We start from the raw sequence: 22,957 nt of genomic DNA, 5'->3' as shown, positions 1-22,957 counted from the left end.
TGCATTGAAAAAAATTAAAAACCCTTTATTAGGTTTTACGTGAATTTTTTTCAATACTATTCATTTTTAAATTAAATACTATCAAATATTATAGGTTCATTAACACATATATCAATAAATAAAATATCAATATTTAATGTGTTATAATGAACAGGATCATTGACCTAAATACGTAATCAATTAATAAAAGTGTCATTTAATAGAAAACATATACAAACAAAGGTACAGCATGCTGTCAATATGTCAAAAACTGCAAATAGACAATCGGTCTTACTGGCAGATGTTGATACTTATGGTTGTCTGCCTATCTTCAGTACTGACGAAAACTTCATTTATTTAGCTGGAGCTGATACTATCTACTGTGACGGTATAACTGGGCGGGTATTTCTAGAAAAGCGGTGGACGCTTATTTTACCTGGTATACGCTCCCAGGTGTTAGTGGAGTCCGAGTTGCCTGTATACCTTTGATGCTCTGTATGTATTATTTTGGTTGTTTTATGACTTTTGTTGTGTCTGATTTCCCTATCTGGTCTTTTATCCTGGATTATATTCCTTTGATTTCAACTAGAGTCTTCATTCCCTGACTACTCTCTAATAACTATTACATGTATCACAAAATGGCACCAATCAAGATTGAAAATGTCATAGTTTCAACTTTTTAACAGGTAGCAGTTAATTATGAAATGTTTCCAAAGTAATCGGAATTTTTACTACAATGTTAGAAAGAATATCATGTTCATGGCTACTAAATGACTCGAAATTTATATTATGAAGAAAGATTAATACATGTACTACGAACTATTGATACACGCGAGAAGCATCATACTTCATGAATGTCCAAGGTCAGGAACACCTAAATGTAGTAGACCTAGTAGACCGAAAACACACAACACAAGAGAAATAACATGTCAAAAGTAACTATATTGTACATAAATAAAAAAAAAACTACCCAAGACGTTGATTTTCTTGATTTTCTATTGTTTTATGAAGCATTACAGATAAGAATCATGCAAAATGTGATTCGAAGTTGGAAAGTCTACATATTTTAATTTTGAAATTTTTTCAAAATATTACAGTAAACTGAAATTATCTTAAAACCCTTGTTCTTAGGAGACAAAATTATATTGAAATTGCTGTTGAGTTCAAAATTAAGGGAGTTAATCTGTAAATGAAACTAGGATACATTAGAAACTGTTTGATTTTCAATGTGGATTATTTCCTAACAGCAGACAGATTGGATTGAATAATCATACATTTCATCGTATATACATATAAACCACCTAAATAACAAAAACAAACAAAAACAAACAAACAAACAAACAAAACAAAACAAAAAAAAAACAAATTTGTAGCCCCTTTTTGGAGAATATTACATATTACAGAATTTGCATGATTCTTATAGAGACTACTACTTAAGAGACTGTCCGTGTAGAAACCTTTGATATGTGTGGCACAGAGGAATTTAATCCCACCATTTGTTGTTTTAGATATAATATCTAATTCATCATGATGTTAAAAAATAAAACAAAGCAAAAACGAAAATGGATGACTTAAAACGGGTTGTTTGTTTTTAAATATAGCAAATGGAAGGGGGTTAGATATTATGAAATTAAGCAGAGATAACTTCCTTAACTGTATGATCATTCCATATACAATGTTGATAAACTTAAAACATTTGTTGATATATTTAATTTTCAGAAAACGCTTTTTGTGATTTATATGGACGATGAAAGTTCGGCAAAAATTTTGAATGACAGCAGACAATTTGAACAGTTGTATATTTTGGACTGCTGAACGAAATGTTATTGCTCTAAAATGGTGTATAGTCTAGTGACTGGTATTACACATAGTTTGGTTAAGAAGATAATTTTGGTAATTTATTTTTGGAAACAAATGTATATGCTTTCTTAATTTTCATTTAAAACATCAAATTAATTTCTTGAGGTAGACATTGTGTATACTTTTCTTTACAATTCGTCTTACAGCAGTATATAATTATGCTTCGTGTTTTTGACTTCATTTTGTCATACTGTACATATGATATGTTACGTACAAAATACAAATAAAGGTTACTTGCAGGCAAAACCCCCTGATTTCAGTTTTATTTCTTGTTCAGAAACAGTTACTGATCACATAACAAGTCATTGTTTTTTTTTTCATTTGGTTTTTGCGCTTTTTTAATAAAAAATATATAGATTTTATATGAAATCGGTACTTTGCAAGAGTTATCTGTCTTGATTTGGTTCCATCTGGTTGATTTTAGTGGGAGATGAATGTATGATTTACCAAAAGTGCATATCTGAATACTGAAATTGTTTTGTAAAGAATGAATGACTTTACCATTGGCAGTACAAGTGTCTGTATTTAATACAGACTGGTACTTAATGTAACAATACAATAAAATAAGATATTTTTAATAATAATTATAATAATAATTTTAAACACATTGTATCTGACAATAGTTTATTGAAAACTGAAGTACTTGCTGTGTTAAAACATCACAGTTTTATAGATTAAATCATGAGAAGACTACATTCGGGAAAAAACTATGTTATCTGCCTACATTTTTACCTCGATGTGGGCTAGCTGTATGACAATATAAATGTCATAATAGTTAATGCAAACTGATTTCTTTTGTATTGTTGTCATGGTTACATTCAATACCCGCCATTGTTTTTAAAATAGCAGTTAAATTATTCCTTGATCTAGGAGATATAAACTTGAACTTGAATATCGTTTTTAAATTGTGTCCTCCCATAATGTTCATGTTCAGATAAAAGAGTAAGCTAAACAGGGAAACACAGACAATGGGATATTGGGTTAAGAGTATTTAAAGGAATTGTTGCTACATGATGTAGAAGTTTGGTCCAGTAACTTTTAAAACATTTTTTTATCATTTTTATTTTTAAAAAGGGTACTTCAGACCAATTTAGTGTTGTCGAACAATTTTCGGACATAAAAAGAAATAGAAAGATTGGAAATATTTTTGAATCGAAAATTGGTCAATGCTTTATTTGAAAGAGTAATCAAGGGAACCAAGGTTATAGCGGTAATCAAAAAAATGTAATTCAGGGACAAAGAGCAGGCATGGAAAACAGACATACACAGCAAAGAACATAAAGTACCTAAAATCATCAAAAAAAAACAAAGTATGTGAACTAATGTAATTACAAGAATTTTATTGCAATTTCAGTCTTTAATTTATGTTTACCACCATGTACTGCATTGTTATCTTCGGCAGATTAACTAGAACTTTGAAGAGCAATGCGCATATATATACATACATGATAATGTTCTATATCTAAATAAAAGATAACTTAATGGTTTTACCGTATTAAAAAAAAAAGATTATCGAAAAACATTTTTTTTCCTCAAAATATGATGAAACAATTTTAATCTGCTTAATTGGTAAACAAGATCTTAGACGTATACTATTGTTACAGTATCAAATTAAAATCTTATTGGCATTAAAGCTATCATTCAATTTTAGTTATAATTTTATTCGCAGCATGTGTATTTTTCATTTTTTAAAGAAAAGATTATAATGTCATTAGGGTGTGAATATATCACTGACTCTGAATCTAATTGCTCTTAGGTCTAAAATAGGGGCCAAAGTTCTTGCATGTTTATAACGTAGGCGGAAGTAAAAAAAAAAAAAGAACAGTGATCAATATAAACAATCTGACATTGAAGTGAAAATCAACTTTCAATATTCAATGCGGGAGATATTCAGTGACTACAAATGGCAATAATGCCAGGGGAAGCGATTTATATCCATTACTAAAAACCTTATTGTATTTATTTGCACAGTAGTAATATAAATAGTGTATTGGTTTTGGTTAACTTGTCTTAGCTGAAAAAAAATTACGTTAAATGCCTTTCTGGATTTTAAAGCTAAAATGTATGTTCGTCTGTTTAATCAATGATTGATCTTTTTGAAAACTTGAGTGTTTGTTTAAGTGGGTGTTTCTTCTATCTTATCTTAAATTATTTTACTATTCAATTTTGGCTGAATTTATGACAAATAGATTTTATTCCCGTACAAAGCAAAACGCAGCAGCTACCAAAATACAATTAAGGGTTATTTCTTTACAAAAATTATATTGTCTATAAACAGAATAGCACTTCTTCAATAGATTAATATAACCATATGATTCACAACCGTTTTACATAAGTGTGTCTTCTTTACATTGTGGCATGGTTTCCATGGTTTTATCGCTTTCGTGGTGTATACCATCCTCGTTCCTCAGCCAAAATAGTCAGATTCGATTTTTGTATAGAACATATTTTATGTAGAGACCATTTTTCAATACATTTATTTATATTTCGCCTGAATATAAATCAGAGAGGATTACATGTAAGTAATTTGCCAATTGTTCTTACTTAAAATTACCAGCAAACAAAGCTCCATTCAATTTCCTGTCCTTAATTTATAATTCACCACGAACAATAGAAAGTAGTGATTTATCTGTTCAAGAAATGCACATGATTTCACAAGACCAAATAATGTAAGGTTAAACCAGAAACATCCAGGTTAAATGCGGCGTTAATGATAGGACCAAATGTTGAATTCATAAAATAGTCTTTGACATTTAGAGAATCGATTAACAAATACAATTTCGTTTAGTCCATGCGATGAAATTTGAAAAAAAATAATCAAAAATCAATATTGGATCTCCATTTTTAGTGTGTTTCAATGAAACGTTATGTACAAGGTTAAAGTTATCATTTAAAAAAATTATGGTCGTCGCCTGAATCCTGTAGATAGTTATGTTGTGTATATCTGCACCATTAAACCATAGTTTTCCTCTTTGGTCAACCACGGTAAGGAAATTTAATGAGCAACTCGAAGGATGCTTTATTAAAAGCATAGGGCGCTTGCCTTACCGATGCACCTGTTCTATACCTCCACTTTACAATGCAGTCCAGTTTAGTCTTATATATTCGTTTTTGTGTACGTGTTATTTTGGAGATTTTATGTTCCATTTTTGTGTTTGTCTATTTTTCATATGAAGTCTAAATTCTTTTTTATGATTTCCGTTTCATTGATATTTTCTCGGTTTCTGCTTTAGTGTAATGAGATTTAACAAAGATTCAAATAATCGTTATTGTAGCAGCGAAAAACAAGTTCAACGGAATAAATCAGATTTGTTTTTAAATAACAATCTTTATAAAAAAAATAGACAGAAGCTGACCAATGCATGTCAAAAACCCACCAAATTCAGTCTGAGTTCTTGTTCAGAAACATTTACTGATCACAAAACTAGTCATAGTTTTTCATTTGATTGTTGCGTCTTTGAGAAAATTACATAGATTGTGCAAGAAATTGGCATTTTGCAAGAGTCACCGTTCTTGATTTGGTTTCATTTGGTTTATTTCAGTGGGACTTAAATGTAGTTTTCCTTTCCTCGTTTGTCTACCCCGGACTTGACTTTTTATGAGCAACTCGGCGGGTGTTTATAGAAAAGCAGAGGACGCTTACCCTACCTGTGCACCTGGTCCATGTTCCTAGTTTTTAGTGGAGTCCGAGTTGCTCATTTACTTTTGTTACTTTGTATGTATGATTTTAGTTACTTTATGTTCTTTGTTGTGTATGTCTGTTTTCCATGTCTGGTCTTTGTCCCTGGATTACATTCTTTTGATTACCGCTATAACCTTGGTTCCCTTGATTACTCTTCCAAAAATGTGCAGATCTAAATGCAAAAATAATTACCGTTATGTGAAAGTATAGCATATACAGACTTAAAAAGAATCGTTTTTTTTTTTGTGGGTTTTTATGCCATGAATCGCGTTATCACCGACAGTGTTCAACGTTTATGTGGACATACTAAAAAGGAAGATAATGTACTGTTTTATTGTTGTAATAATTATCATTTATAACACATTTAGTTATAATTTTTAAATTTAATTTTAAAGAGCACGGACTAAGTACACTTTGTCCATGCTCCCAGTTTTTAGTGGAGTCAAAGTTGCTCATTTGCTTTTGTTACTTTGTATGTATGATGTTAGTTACTTCATGTTCTTTGTTGTGTATGTGTGTTTTCCAGTCTGGTCTTTATCCCTGGATTACATTCTTTTGATTACCGCTATAACCTTGGTTTCCTTAATTACTCTTTCATATCTAATTTTGGTTACTATAATAATATGGAACTCACTGTTTAATCCATGAATATCTTACTATGACAATAGATATGGGTACAAATTGTGCACTTTTTATGTTGCCACTGTCTAATGAGACCGATATCATCCTTGGTTTACTGCAAGTTAGCCAGTCTTACGGTTTTATTCTACTTTCACTTTATACATTTTTTTAATCTTCTGTGATTTCTCAACCTTTTATCTTTTCGAAAGAGCTTGAAATATGGGTCACCACTGTCAATTCAAACATCATTTTCCCTTCTTGGAGTACTCCACGCTGGTCTTATATCGTTCATGGCGTGGATATTGCTGAGTTTCATTTTTTTTTTTCGCGATATTTTTGTCGTATGAATGGCGGTGTAATATATATATTAAGTTTTCAATGGACTCAACATGAGTTTTTTATAACTTTCACAGGGGATATGGATTCAGAGTTCAATACGGTAGTAATACTTCAGAGTCAGACTATGGTTTCGCCCATTGTTTAGAACATCAGCCGTGTTGAAATGGGGATACATGTATATGGAAATTAAACTTTGGCCTATGTTAGAAACAGTAAAAAATGTAAGAGTAAATTGAATGTGGAAAAGTTTTCTGGAATTAAATGTAAACCTCAAGTTACGATTTGGATTAAATATTGAAGAGACTTAATCAGAAGTGAAAAGATGTGATCAAGAGATTCGTGATAAATGAAGATGGACACAATTTATATATTTTAGATTTTTGTTCTTTAGTTTGCGTTGCATTTATGTTGTACCTTGACTGTAAGAGAGTGTAAGTAGTGTGTCATGCGTTTAAATGTTTATTTTGTTCTTTCTTTTTCATCATTATAAGTAAGTTTTTATAAGTTGATTTTAACGCCAATTGATTTTTTGTTTTGGTTCTACTCCCGTCTTAAAAGAGTCCTTCGTAGTGAAAGTCATTTTGTTACGTATACCTTTTATCTTTTCTAAAGACCTTTCTTCAAAATGCTGGAATGTTTGATCTACAACATATGTGTTTCAAGGGAACCAAGGTTCTAGCTGAAATCAAAGGAATATTATCCAGGGACAAAAACCAGACATGGAAAACAGACAAACACAACAAAGAACATAAAGTAACTGATGATTTTAGAAAAGCAGCAGACGCTTACCCTACCAGTGCACCTGGTCCATGCTCACAGTTTTTAGTTTAGTCCGAGTTGCTCGTTCTTTTTTATTGCTTTATATGTATTGTTTTTAGTATTTTATTTTCTTTGCTGTATTTGTCTGTTTTCCATGTCTGGTCTCTGTTTTTTTTTTTGGATTTCGTTCTTTTGATTTCCGCTAGAATCTTGGTTCCTTTGATTATTCATCATCACTGTGAATAAACGTTAACTCATCACGATTGTAGGACTTACATAATTATTACGACTTTCTCGTTTTGAACAACTGATTTCTATATGGTCACATTTAGTTCATCTCCGAAAGAATGGTCCTTGTATATCCTACGTCAATCAATCACAGTACAGGGACGACGGAGCTATAAACCTTGAAGTCGGAGATTGACATTTGATTTGAGGTTCCAATTCACAGCGCATATATCTTGCTAGAAGTTATGGCAATTTTCTAGAAACTATTTGAACATGAATATGTAGTCCTTACACTGACGTATACGATTCGAAAAGCCTATGATGTCACTGGGACTTAGTTGGTCGTCATGACGTAACTGATCTGGAATAACTAAAGAACTACATTTGCCGTAGGTTTTATTTAATTTCCCGGACTTGACCTTCGTCGGGACGCACACTGGACAGCTTGCAAGAAGTTGGAACTGTTCACATTTCCGGAGTCTCTGAGTTCACTTAAAAATTATGTGGTGCGTCTCTTTTGTCTCATGCATATTGGCAGTTAATCTTAGCGGCAGAAAATGGATTCCTTTTTTATTTTTTTCAAATTTGAAGCATAACACTGCTTAATACTGGAGTACAAAAGGTTTGAAAATATAATATAGCAATGCGTTCTTGACATCAGAGTCTTCACAGATGTGCTTGATTGCTTCTACATATCTATATTGATAAATACGTGATTGTTTAAATATTTGTTTTGATTTAATATTCTCATGATCTGTTCCGTGGAAATTACAACTAACATTTCAATCAATGGCGAAAGGGTATTATTTTGGTCGCCTTTGTGAATAATGCAAATTATATGCTTCACTTATAATACCTAGTATCCTGTGTATGATGATAGTCTTTTACTTTCACAATCAATATAGATAAATGTATCTTACCCTTTTTAGTATTTTGTAAAACTCCTTGAATGAATCTGCAAATACCTACCGGTTCATTCAAACATTTTATTTTCAATGCACTTATTTTGCACTCAAAGTGTAATGAATTTAAGTACACGTAAATCATCAGAGCGTAAATGGTAAAATGTATTCTTAAAGTGTGCAAATAGAAAATAGAAAAACTCTGACCACCTTTGGCAAGTTATCAATATCTCAAAGTCGTAGCGGTACTATTTTATACGATTATTTTACGACTCATCTGTAAGCGATTGCGAGTAGTTAACGATAGATTAATGGATACACAAGACTGTACGCATTTATTTCACAACAAAAATAAGAATACCTAGCCTAGGACGAAGAGGGATAGATTGTATTGACAGGGGGAAAAAAGTCGAAATAAATGTTTTGTTTGATATTGAAGAATGCACGATGTTCTGTGTTTTTAATGCATATGACAAAATGCAACTCCGTTACCGCTTGGAATAACAATCGTAACCAAATCGCAAAAAACTCGTTAAGGTATCCTACACCATTCGTAAACTATCCGTAAAAGCTTGGACTAAAGCGTACCAATTGACATAGCTCTTCCAATTATTCTTAACAATATTTTGTGCATTCGAAACTTCCTCGTATTTAATCGCAATGAATCGTGGAATGTCATCGTAAACGCATTCATTCAAGTAAATCGTAAAGTGATCGTTCATATTCGTAATAAAGCGTAAAGCATTCACAAATCACTAGTTAAAGCAAACATTCGTGTTAGTTTAACGAATCTTATAAATTTTGGAGAATCGTGAGAATTCATAAGAAAGATTTGTGTATGTGAAGAGGGTATAAACAATTTATAGTATAATGTTTAAAATTTCTAACGAGTGGGCAGGGGGAATACCTCTAGGAACGTATATGTGTTCTTACTAACTCTTATACATCTTGACGTTGTTACTGACTTAAAGGAAAAATTCAATTAATATATATGACGTCGATCGTATTTTGCGTTTTTTGTACTATAATGCAGTTTTACCTAGGATTTAAAAAAAATTACAAAATATAAATCTATCCACGGTTTCCCCGAGCGTTTGAATAAATGTTTCTTTTTAGGAAACAAACTTCTAACGTTAAACTAACCCTGCAGGATTTGACTTTCTAGCAATGCATTAGTACTTAGATATTCAATATTTCTGATGATTACTTTTATATCTCTGACAAAAACCAACTAAGAATAAACCATATCAAAAAGAAATTAAGAATGTAAAACATGTCTTTTATAGAAACATGTCAGATAATTCAATGTAAATTGAATTTCGTTGCTGCTTTAATTACTTATAATGTCAGATAAAGATTTAAAATAGAAAGCGATTAAGACTCCAACCTGTCAAGTATGCCACGTTCTAAGAACCATTCAGTTACATTTTACCTAATCCAAGGTTAAGAATATAGAAATGTAGATGCTGGTTAAAATACACATTACAAGGATATTCAAATGTGCGCACAAAAACGAGCAGCATACATCGAACCAACAATCGGGGAGAACACGAATTATTCTATGGGGTTACCCTTCTATTTTCTGTACGACATTCCTCTCGCAAATTGAGGGTTAAATGAGAAGAAAAAAACATTCAAAACCATCATTAGCAACTTAAATTTCAAATATAAAATATTCAAGTCAAAACCACACAAAACAGTTCATTGCTATGTTAGTATGTGTAGGATTAGTAATTGTGCTAATCGCAACAGTCGCGATAAGATTTAATTTCTGCATTTTAAATAAAACTCAGGTCTTGCAAAATATGACATGCCTGATTTTAAGATATACGGATACTACTCGCACTCAGCTATTCGCTGTCGACCTGATTGTCTGAACAGTTAATTTTTTTTTAGCTGCCTGTACTTTACGAATTGCATCATTAAAGGAAGAAAATAGTTGTTTCGGAAGTGCATGCATTTAACGTTGCGTTATAAATAAATTTGTGAATATGTAGTCCTTACACTGACGTATACGATTCGAAAAGCCTATGATGTCACTGGGACTTAGTTGATCGTTATGCCGTTAAGAACTACATTTGCCGTAGGTTTTATTTAATTTCCCGGACTTGACCTTCGTCGGGACGCACACTGGATAGCTTGTAAGAAGTTGGAACTGTTCACATTTCCGGAGTCTCTGAGTTCACTTAAAAATTATGTGGTGCGTCTCTTTTGTCTCATGCATATTGGCAGTTAATCTTAGCGAAAGGAAATGGATTCCTTTTTTTATTTTTTTTGCAAATTTGAACCATAACACTGCTTAATACTGGAGTACAAAAGGTTTGAAAATATAATATAGCAATGCGTTCTTGACATCAGAGTCTTCACAGATGTGCTTGATTGCTTCTACATATCTATATTGATAAATACGTGATTGTTTAAATATTTGTTTTGATTTAATATTCTCATGATCTGTTCCGTGGAAATTACAACTAACATTTCAATCAATGGCGAAAGGGTATTATTTTTGTCGCCTTTGTGAATAATGCAAATTATATGCTTCACTTATAATACCTAGTATCCTGTGTATGATGATAGTCTTTTACTTTCACGATCATTATAGATAAATGTATCTTACCCTTTTTAGTATTTTGTAAAACTCCTTGAATGAAACTGCAAATACCTACCGGTTCATTCAAATATTTTTTTTTTTACAATGCACTTATTTTGCACTCGAAGTGTAATGAATTTAAGTACACGTTATTCATCAGAGCGTAAATGGTAAAATGTATTCTTAAAGTGTGCAAATAGAAAATGCTCATCTAGAAAAACTCTGACCACCTTTGGCAAATTATCAATATCTCAAAGTCGTAGCGGTACTATTTTAAACGATTGTTTTACGACTCATTTGTAAGCGATTGCGAGTAGTTAACGATAGATTAATGGATACACAAGACTGTACGCATTCATTTCACGACAAAAATACGAATACCTAGCCTACGACGAAGAGGGATAGATTGTATTGACAGGGGGAAAAAAAGTCGAAATAAATGTTTTGTTTGATATTGAAGAATGCACGATGCTCTGTGTTTTTAATGCATATGACAAAATGCAACTCCGTTACCGCTTGGAATAACAATCGTAACCAAATCGCAAAAAAACTCGTTTAGTTATCCTACACCATTCGTAAACTATCCGTAAAAGCTTGGACTAAAGCGTACCAATTGACATAGCTCTTCCAATTATTCTTAACAATATTTTGTGCATTCGAAACTTCCTCGTATTTAATCGCAATGAATCGTGGAATGTCATCGTAAACGCATTCATTCAAGTAAATCGTAAAGTGATCGTTCATATTCGTAATAAAGCGTAAAAGCATTCACAAATCGCTAGTTAAAGCAAACATTCATGTTAGTTTAACGAATCTTATAAATTTTGGAGAATCGTGAGAATTCATAAGAAAGATTTGTGTATGTGAAGAGGGTATAAACAATTTATTGTATAATGTTTAAAATTTCTAACAAGTGGGCAGGGGGAGTACCTCTAGGAACGTATACGTGTTCTTTCTAACTCTTATACATCTTGACGTTGTTACTGACTCAAAGGAAAAATTCGATTAATATATATGACGTCGATCGTATTTTGCGTTTTTTGTACTATAATGCAGTTTTACCTAGGATTTAAAAAAAATTACAAAATATAAATCTATCCACGGTTTCCCCGAGCGTTTGAATAAATGTTTCTTTTTAGGAAACAAACTTCTAACGTTAAACTAACCCTGCAGGATTTGACTTTCTAGCAATGCATTAGTACTTAGATATTCAATATTTCTGATGATTACTTTTATATCTCTGACAAAAACCAACTAAGAATAAACCATATCAAAAAGAAATTAAGAATGTAAAACATGTCTTTTATAGAAACATGTCAGATAATTCAATGTAAATTGAATTTCGTTGCTGCTTTAATTACTTATAATGTCAGATAAAGATTTAAAATAGAAAGCGATTAAGACTCCAACCTGTCAAGTATGCCACGTTCTAAGAACCATTCAGTTACATTTTACCTAATCCAAGGTTAAGAATATAGAAATGTAGATGCTGGTTAAAATACACATTACAAGGATATTCAAATGTGCGCACAAAAACGAGCAGCATACATCGAACCAACAATCGGGGAGAACACGAATTATTCTATGGGGTTACCCTTCTTTTTTCTGTACGACATTCCTCTCGCAAATTGAGGGTTAAATGAGAAGAAAAAACATTCAAAACCATCATTAGCAACTTAAATTTCAAATATTAAATATTCAAGTCAAAACCACACAAAACAGTTCATTGCTATATTAGTATGTGTAGGATTAGTAATTGTGCTAATCGCAACAGTCGCGATAAGATTTAATTTCTGCATTTTAAATAAAACTCAGGTCTTGAAAATATGACATGCCTGATTTTAAGATAAACGGATACTACTCGCACTTAGCTATTCGCTGTCGACCTGATTGTCCGAACAGTTAATTTTTTTAGCTGCCTGTACTTTACGAATTGCATCATTAAAGGAAGAAAATAGTTGTTTCGGAAGTGCATGCAATTAACGTTGCGTTATAAATAAATTTGTGTGTTTGATTTTAATGATGCATCTCGTCTTCTGCCATTGTTAAGATAATAACAATTTGTGGACTTGTACAAAGACAAATACAAACTGTAATGCGTTCCATTAATTTTGTTGACGTACTTTTACTAAGCTGTGTTGCTAACTTATTCAATGATCAGACTTGCATAAAAAGCTTGCAGACGATGATGTTATTTTTCTTCAACTTAAGGAGGCAGATCTGGGGTAAGGGACAAAACTCTTGAAATTAGTGATATGTTTGTAAAATATTCAATTTTACCAAAGCCTATCAAGGTTTCATTTGAAAGAGAATTAAACCGAATCAATCCAAGTTACTTTGATGCTTACATGAAATTGATGTAAAATACTGTACACAAACATTTCAATGATTTGTGAGAGTCTTGTTCATTACCTTAGATATACCTCTTTAAACTCGCAATGTTTCATCTATTATGTGCATTTCAACGTGTCATGTCAATGCTGTGTCTGTCGCTATTAAGAACATAAACAATCTACTCTATCAGGAAAAAAACATGGAGTGACTGTGTACCGACACCAACTGTTATCTTTACCAATCAAGCAATTTATTTCCAGTGTATTGAGGTCGATCGGAAGTTATTTGTACGCATGAAGATAGAATAAACTCCCGCGTAAATGGTATCTGTTTGTCTGCTATAGGGTGTAGTAAACATACTTTTCTACGTGATGATAATATGAACAATATCCTTAAATTTAAAATCATCTGCTGACAGCCAGGTACAGTCGTTATTATGAATTTTAATTGCAGAATAATAGCTATGAAATATATAAAAACTTTACAAATACTAAGTACAAATAAGTATATGTGACACACATGTCATAAACTAGATCAAGCGTGTTATTCCGGTGTGAACTTCACGATGATCCGGATTGCATCAATTGATATCACAGCCAGTACTACAAGTGCAATTACTATTGCCCCTGTCAGTCCCATTATTTTAGCAGATAATCTCTCATCATACGCTGACGTATGGGCTCTTCTGTAAATACTGGTCGTCTTCCTGTCAACAGCTATAGGATGTACAGGTGTGTGATCTGTATTTGAGGTATGTGTTGCACCGGTACCGGTACTGTGACATACGTATACACAGGCTGTTGCTGAACCTGAAATAGTTATACGATGTAAAGAATTTCTGTCGTGACGATTCAACTTGTTGGGATGGTAAATATAGAATGCATTTTCCATTATTTGTCACGTTAATGTGTATTTAATATTCTTTTTTTTGAAAATAAAACTATGAATCGTGATTAAATACTCAATAAAGCTGAGACCATCGTCACAACATTGTAAAGTCGTACGCATTGACTTCTGTTCCGACCGATTACTTTTTGTGATGCTTGTAATGTTTTTACTATATCTTCATTGACATTGCTTTATATTTGTTTGTACTAAAGACTTTTAAGTCAAATGTGACGTTACGATAAGATGTGATTCTAAGCTGTAACGAAAGATACGTAAGCTCGGTCCTTTTGTTCTCGGGGAAAATACTTACGATTAGTATGCCTGTCCATACTTAAATCCTGACAATATGCAGAGATTTTAATTATATCTAAATATTTCGATAATATTTAAGGGTACGACTACATATGTACCATTGCTTGGTGTTTTGAGGGTACCATTAGCGGTGACCTGTACTGGTGAGGCTCCTACTTTAATTATTCCAATATTAGCGTCCGACGTAGTTGTGACCTCCTTTGAACTTCCTGCTGCTTCATGAGTTACAATAGAGGTAAAGTCATTCATTAATGATGTAGTTGTCATTTTATCAGTATCAGAAGGAGTTTTATCAGTCGTCCTTTCTGGTACAGGCTGTGGTACTGTAAATATGTAACAGATACAAAAATGAAGTTTCCCATTTCTTTCATTATTGTAAAGTCAACATTGGCTTCTGAGAAGGTAATGAATTAGGTATACCTTGTCATAATAAAACAGATACAAGAATGAAGTTTCCCATTTCTTTCATTATTGTCAAGTCAATATTGGTATCTGTAAATGTACAATATTTTTTATCCTTGGATGTTTGCTACGATAACGTGATTTTTACATGCAAACAGGATTTCAGCTAATGACTTTTAGCATGTACAAAGTGACACAGCAAAGAAGGTCGATCTGTATGATTTCTTAAAGAAGTTTATTTCATATACCCGCGATGCAAAATAAGGACGCTATCTTTTAGAAGAGACATGCTCATTTAAATAATATTTTTGAGAAACTGAAAGGGTACATTTACATTAATCAATCGTAAGGATTATATATATTATTTAGTTTTCCTTAATAAAAGAATAAACAAATGCGTTTATTACATCCTTAAAATGCCAAGATAAAGACGCTATCTTTTAGAAGAGACATGCTCATTTAATGTCCTGTGCACCTTTATGCTTTATGCTGCGGTTAATTCCTCGAATACCAACATTCATTGAACTTGTCTGTAAATGACAATATATTTTATGTCAGCACAGACATAGCACGAATAAGACAGACCTAAGAGAGAAAAAATCATACAATTTAGGATATGTTGTTCTCCTGTATGCTGAATCAAATTTATTACGGCGGATATTTTTTTTTCGCAATTTAGTATGTCTATTCGACATTTTTTTAGTTTTGGGATAACCAATTACTCTGAGAGTAGTCTATAATAAAGAGTCTTATTCGCGGTTATCTCTTTTCTTGATCGCAAAATAAGTTGGGAAAAAAATAAATCTTTGGCTAAAATATATTGATTGACAGAATATTGAAACCATTCAACTTTGCAAAATCAGTACCTACGTTCCATGCATAGACCCTCATACGTTTTATAACAGCCATGAGTCTTCCAATCTAGATTCCTCATTCGAACACAATCTTGGTCATAAGAAGCGGGACAGACAGGGTGTGTTAATTCTGTATTTGTCATACAGTTTGGTTCATGGGGGTAATTTTCCCAATTGTGAAACGTTCCTAGCTTACTACCATCAACCCAATTAAAATTCCTTGTGTCTTTACTCCACCACAATCCAATCCAAACCTCAGTTAATCTAAAATGGTACAAACTAACAAAGTACAGTGCAACCTGTCTAAAATGATCTCATTCTGGACTGGTATTTAAAAAATTGATAGTTATACAGGTTCAAATTGTTTGATATTGATGTAAACGGAATCGGGTTTTAGTCTGGTTTTCGGTTTATTCAGGATATGGTTAAGGTAGGTTACACCGTTACTTAAGGAGAATGAAATCAGTCCAGATTACTTTGATGCTTACATGACATTGATGTAAAATGCTGAATACAAACGTTCCAATGATTTGTCACAGTTGTGTCCTTTACCCTATGTCTACCAGCTTAAAAGTGGTACTGACGTTATCAAATGTTTCATAATTAATCTTCAGCACTGTGCTACTTACCCGTGATTTGATAAAAATGAAGATGCGTCACTGAGAGTAGCAGCGTCTTTTATCATAGCTAAATCCATCCCTAGCATTTGACATTTTGTCTTTGCGTTTTCCCATGTGTCCCTAGTAACATGTTTGAACAAAGCACAACCTGTACAATCTGAATTAAAAAAGTGTGAAACCTTGAAAGAAATATATTACATATCATCGATATCGGATGTCAAATCTATAGAAATCCTACTGCTGTTTTTATGTGGCTTATTTTATCTTTTAAGGGGGTAAAGTTTTCAGTGAACATAGAAAACATAAGAAGAGGATGGTATAGCTTAATTTTAATTAAAATGAAAAATAAACTGTAGATGTTAAGTGCTTAAATAATTCATATTGTCAAATTAAACTCACCGATGCTTAACTTAATCAGCAATAATTCAAAGAACAACATAGATTCCATGACTTCAAACCGCAAGTTGTTGAACAAAGAAACGCAGTTTACCATATACAATTTGTGCAAAAAATAATGATATTTCAAGAATATCTGGTATATTTATTTAGTCCTATTATTTACTTGAACTAATCGATACACAGGCGCTGTTTTATAGGTTGAGCACTACAAAAGAACAATGATAATTGTTTCAAAATCTTTGGTGTTTTTAGACTTTTTGGGACAAATAAATACAATTTACAATAAATCGAAACTTACAAACTCATTAAAGATGTTTGTTTATGTTAAAGTGAACAAACATGCCAGGATTATGTTGAGATAAACTCGGAAGTCGATACGTAATGGATTGAATAAATTTTGTCTTGTGTTTCGTTTCATTATAATTGCAATATAAAAGTATAAAAACTTAAATCATTAATGGAAAGAACACACCAGGAAAGACCGTAGTAAAGATTTCCAAAAGAACTTTGCAGTTTTAGAGTTATATACGAAAGACCTCTTTTTGACTCCTATGTGATATTTTAGTAATGGCGACCAAGTTTTTTTTCGGTGCATAAAAAATAAAAAATCTCGAATTTATTGACGATTAGCTTCTGTTTACTGTTAAAATAAGACATAGGCTACAACAGAATTCATCTAATCTGAATACATTTCTAAAGTGTCTGTTTAGAAAACCATGCGTATTAGGATCATCCGACATACAGAACACAGAGTTTTAAACTCTTGGTTTACATTTTGAATTCTGAATTTTGGAATCTCGTTCTCGGCTTTTGTATAAGGGGGTGGTGACAACTTCATTTCCTCATTTATTCATTGTTGCAATACGATAATCGAAAAAAATGATACTCTTTTAATAAGATGTTGTAAGTTATATGTGCAATTACATTCGTTTGTTTACGTTTATATGCAAATTTAACATTGGATTATCAATTATTTATCATTTTTTGTTGGTCAATTGTTGGTTACTTCACAGTAGTAATGAAACTGTACTTTTCTGATGTATTTTTCTAGGTATATGGAGCTTCCATCCATTTTGCTGGAAACAACTTTAATGTGTATTAAGGTATATGACTGCATTTTTTTGCGATTAAGATCATTATCATGATTATGTTACGGTAATGTAATATGGTTTCACAAAAAAAAAGGAGATAATAATATCCTGATCATATTTGTTCAATTACGGCTCAAAAACTTTTTTTAGAATGAGATGACGTTGCTAATTTAGAGTTTAAATTTATAACAAAAGCTTTCGCGTATAGAAGGTCGTATGAATGACTGTTTAATTGTAAATCATGGTGTTGTTTTTTTTTCCTTTCTTATGATTATATATATTTATGTATTACCGACACATGGTAATTCTGTAATTCACTAAATTGGTTGGAGAAGGAGTTTTGTACTATAACCGTTAATAATGTCAATTTGAGATAGAAAAAAATCTAAGTGTTTATTTTCATTTCATTTTTTGTTACTGTTGACTGTTTTGTATTTTTTTATTTGTTTGTATGTTCCCTTATATTAATGCAAGGAACTAACTGAGATAGAACATGGACGAAATCTGCTTAACGATTTTTCCTTAAAATTGTCAAACTGAATTGCTATGTCTATTTAATTTTGCTCAAAGAACAACTTGATGATTGGTAAATGAAACCTGCAGTATTGAAGGGTAGTAACAATATTACCGACATGACAGGTAAAACACCCAGACATCAGTAAAAATGAAATATATGTATCACAGCCATCAACATAATAATGATATAGACAATTTTAACATTTTTTTTTACAATACTTTTAGACTAATAGGTATATTAAAAGTGTTCGCACACGTACATTTTGCAAACATATGTCATTTGGAAGTTTTTTGACTGAAATATGAGTGTTGCAACCACCAACAGGATACAAGTATTGCCAATTTTAATATTTTGAACAATAATTTGGGACCATTATTGAAATTAAAATTATTCGCACCCTTACAATCTGCAAGAATATGCTATTTTGGAGAAATTTGATTGAAATAAATGTATCACACCCAAACATGATGCTTATTTTGACAATCTTAACCTTTTAAACAATTATATAAGACCTTTAAGGTAATTTTAAGTGTTCGCACTCATTTAATTTTAAAAAATATCTTACTTTCAAGAATTTGGTCTGAAATATATGTATAACAATAATCTACAAAAATATTATCCGGACAATTTTAACATTTTTAAGAATAATTTTAGAAATCGAATTCATTCAGAATTTATACATATATCTAAAGTTTTAAGAATATCTAACATGAATATTTCTCATGCACCTCGGAGTGGCGATTATACGTGTAAACAATGCAAATATCGCGTGATTTCGGTAATTCTCGAACTCGCCGGCGAGATTCTAAAACCAATATTGATTGCACAAAACTTTCTGCATCCTAATGCATTATATGTCTTTGATAAAATATTTACTATACTTTTTTTTCTTTTCGGAATGGGAAAAGGCATTGAACAACGGGAAATAAGTCGACGCAATGGGGGGTGGAGGAATGGGGAATGGGCTATAAGGAATAGGGTATGGGGCAATGGGGGATGGGGGACGGGAAGCAGAAGTTATCAACTATGCAAAACTAATGATTGTAGAATTAAGTTTCAGTTGGAGAGTTGAAAGAGTCCAACTAATATCATAGCCAGTGATATAACATTAACAAATATAACATTTACACTATAACGTTGACGAATATACGATCTTATGAAAGTTGACATCGTTCATCAGAAAATTTGTACTGCAACTTCAAAGAAGAGCTCATCTTACACTGTGACATGACATTTACCTGTCGTCTTCGCAGATTTACATTTAAAACAGATTGATACAGAAGTAGTATTACACCAGTTAATAAACTGCACATGCGTTACGCTGGTATTTGACTTTGTTTGTATTTAAACGGGTAACACGTCTGTTAAAAGTTCAGTAATCTCACAAATATAAGAATCATCTTTTACAATTTTTTTATTATTGGATAATCAATTCAAAATTTGAACAACGATATCTACATCATTGTTTATAGTAAACAAATATCATTTAAAAGAAAACGATGTCTCCATTTTTAACTATTTCAAAATCTTAGGACAAAACAAAACGACGAAAATGAAATCCAGAATGTAAACACCACCTTGTCTTTGGCCAAAAAAAAAACTTTTTGCACATGATAAATTTCGTTTTTTTAAGTACTTCATCCATTTCGTATGTCAATTGCATCATTTCACCAAGTTGGATGCTGGTTATTGATTAACTGCAACGGTTAAATAGAAATAAATCACATAGAAAGCACTAAAATGTATTAAAAAGGGAGACAACTCTTTATATTGGTGCAAAATGGTTTTGCTTTCTTAGGGAAATATAAAATAATTGCCTGAGCCATCCATTGTCGATATTTAAACATATCTTCGTACTACAGTACTTGGATAAACTTTCCATTTTATGGGATATAGGGCAATGAGGCATTGGGAATGGGGCAATTAGGAATGGGGGATGGGGCAATGGGACATGGTGAATGGGGCAATGGGGCATGGAGGATGGGGAATGGTGCGAGGAAATATCTGTGATTGGTCAATCGAACCGTTCATTCTTCCTTTTTCCACATGCAACAGACCTATCATATTCAATGAAGGCAATTAAAATAGTATATATAAAACGTCATTTAAAAATAATATTGAATAAAATACATGCATGTGTCGCAGTTCATTAACTATTTTAGTATTTAGCACAATAGTTTCTGGTTTCTAGATTAAAATGTTCGCGCTCATAAGAATTCTAAAAATATTTCATTTTCAAAACATTTCAAGGAAACGATTTTGTGTCACAGACATTAAAATAATATTTATATTGACATATCTAACTTATATCAATAATATTAGACAATTTGTGAACCTGGAAGTATTCGCTTCCATTCTAAAAGTGTAATGAAAAAAATTATTTAGCACTAATCCGATCCATAATCAAGTCAATTCTAAAATAAATCAGGCAAAATAGATATTACACCACCAGAACAGCTGTTACCGCAAAGGTCCTGACTTGGTACAGACATTGCAAACGAAATTGTTTGTATAAGAGTAATCAAGGAAACCATGATTCGAGCGGAAATCAAAAGAATATAATCCAAATACCAGACATGGAAAACTGACAAACAGAGAACATAAAGTAAGTAATATAATACATACAAAGTACCAAAAGTAAATGAGACCCCACTATAAACTGGGAGCATGGACCAGGCGCACCGGTAGGGTAAGCGACCTCTGCTTTTCTAGAAACACACGCCGAGTTGCTCATAAAAAGTCAAGTCCGGGGTAGACGAAAGAGGAAAGGAAAACTATGACACGTTGAACAAATCAGTTCTCATGGTGCAGATGGATACACCGTAACGATCCACGAGTTCATGATGACGACCATAAAACTCTGTAGTGATGCCTTCAATCTTGTAGCAACATAACCCTGTTCCAGATGCACACTTTTAAGAAGACTAGCACGATACAAAAAAGTCTGCGTAGCTACAGCTCTGGTATAGCGTACGAGTTGTGATTTGAAACTACATACGCAGGTGCTGAATGGATGTTGCCACATTCATGTATGCAAGGAAAGTTGACAATTCTGAATGAAAAGTCATCACGTTTGTCGTAAAGTTTGGTCAATAGTTTTCCTTTACCATCGATCTCTATATGTGTAGGTAAACATATGAAGCTGACTTCACAGTGTAGTATCCTATATCTCAAGTTCTTTGGGGTACATGCCATGTATGAAATCCCCGAAAATAGGATTGTTTAAAGCTAGGTTTTACAGCGCGATAATCCTCGATCTTTGAGTGCGGTGTGAATATACCTGTGGTGATTAAATATAATTTGCATGTCATTGCGTCATGTAGCAGTAAATAAGCGGTCACATTAGCACAAAGAGTAATATGCAAATACTTAATTATTATTGAAAAAGAAACCGAGAATTTTTTCAACCAAGTATTGATATCTAAGAGTGAATTTGGAGACCTTTTGAGACGCTATTATCATACCCGTGAATTAGGAGTCTGTTATGCAGATATTCATGGCGTTCAAGGAAATTATAGTAGTTAGTACTAGAACTTGCTCTATCGTAGCGAATCAGTTGTGAAATATTAACAACATATACAAGAGATGACGGTGTATTGCTACACAGGCAAGGAAAATTCATGATTTAAAAATAAAAGTCGTCTTTTTTATCATAAATCTTAGTGCTGAGATGACCACTTTTTGTCCAATTTGGGATGAAGGTCCAATTAAGATGCAGAACAAGATATTTCGTAGTCAGTCTCCTTCATCTCTGGCTTTGGTAGATATATTGAAGGTAACCATTTACCAAAAGATGTGTTGATGGCCAGTACATCATCAAAATATCTGTATGTAAAGGGTTTGGCATCTTGTATATTTTTGTTCTTTACTAGATTCTGCAAAATTCAGTCTTGTATGAATATAAAACCATATCGGCTACGAAAGGACAATATGAATGCCAAATTGTTGAAAAAAAATTAGCTCCTCCAAATGTGACAAGTTTGTTATCAATGAGAAAACCAGGCATATCGCACCTGCTCTCTGTGTAACACACATAACCCGTCTGTGATGTTCAAGAAAAAATATGTTGATTTGTTATCAAGAACAACATTATGTTTCGAATCAGCAAAAGATTTACGAATTAGTCCTTTCAAACACGATTTTAATACAAGTTCGGAGAGAACTAATTTCCGAGGTTTTGAAGTAAATCTTTAGAACTTATCCACATAAGATTAATGCACTACGGGAGTGTGCGGTATTGAAACTAACTTGCTGTCAATCTTTTACCGCGGACAATATCTTTGTAAGGGGAATTGACTTATCCTTCGAGGAGCAAGATGAAGATCCAGCTATATATCTTTCGTTGAATGGATTCGTATGAAGTTTGGGAATCCAACACAAGTAAGGTAAGTTTTCACATTTGTTTTAATGTTGAGAGAATGCATGAAGGATTTATGGTTGTTAAGTTTTTTTTATCTCAGTCATTTGGAAGAATCTGTCATTTGTTAAGAATTATGACTAAAATTTTTGTATCGCAGCAAACTATATGATACCATATTATTTTTTAACATTTTATTGAAATTACATCTGTAAAAGTGTTC

General features: G+C 32.3%; 1 protein-coding gene across 1 annotated transcript; it reads right to left on the bottom strand.

Annotated features, from left to right (window-relative positions):
• Positions 1 to 13,730: 13,730 nt before the first annotated feature.
• Positions 13,731 to 16,502, bottom strand: LOC148601594 (uncharacterized). The gene is made up of 4 exons (XM_088556512.1): positions 16,380 to 16,502; positions 15,767 to 16,014; positions 14,593 to 14,817; positions 13,731 to 14,103 (listed from the first exon to the last, which is right to left on the bottom strand). Exons 1-4 carry the CDS (start codon positions 16,454 to 16,456, stop codon positions 13,838 to 13,840), a joined length of 816 nt encoding a protein of 271 aa, XP_088412638.1. The 5' UTR covers positions 16,457 to 16,502; the 3' UTR covers positions 13,731 to 13,837.
• Positions 16,503 to 22,957: the final 6,455 nt, after the last annotated feature.

The sequence above is a fragment of the Perna viridis genome, chromosome 12 (assembly GCF_037379345.1).
Source record: "Perna viridis isolate PV_CMFRI_1.1 ecotype Kerala chromosome 12, ASM3737934v1, whole genome shotgun sequence".
NCBI lineage: Eukaryota > Metazoa > Mollusca > Bivalvia > Mytilida > Mytilidae > Perna > Perna viridis.
Note: the sequence above shows the minus strand (reverse complement) of the source record. Positions and strands in the feature narration are given on the sequence as shown.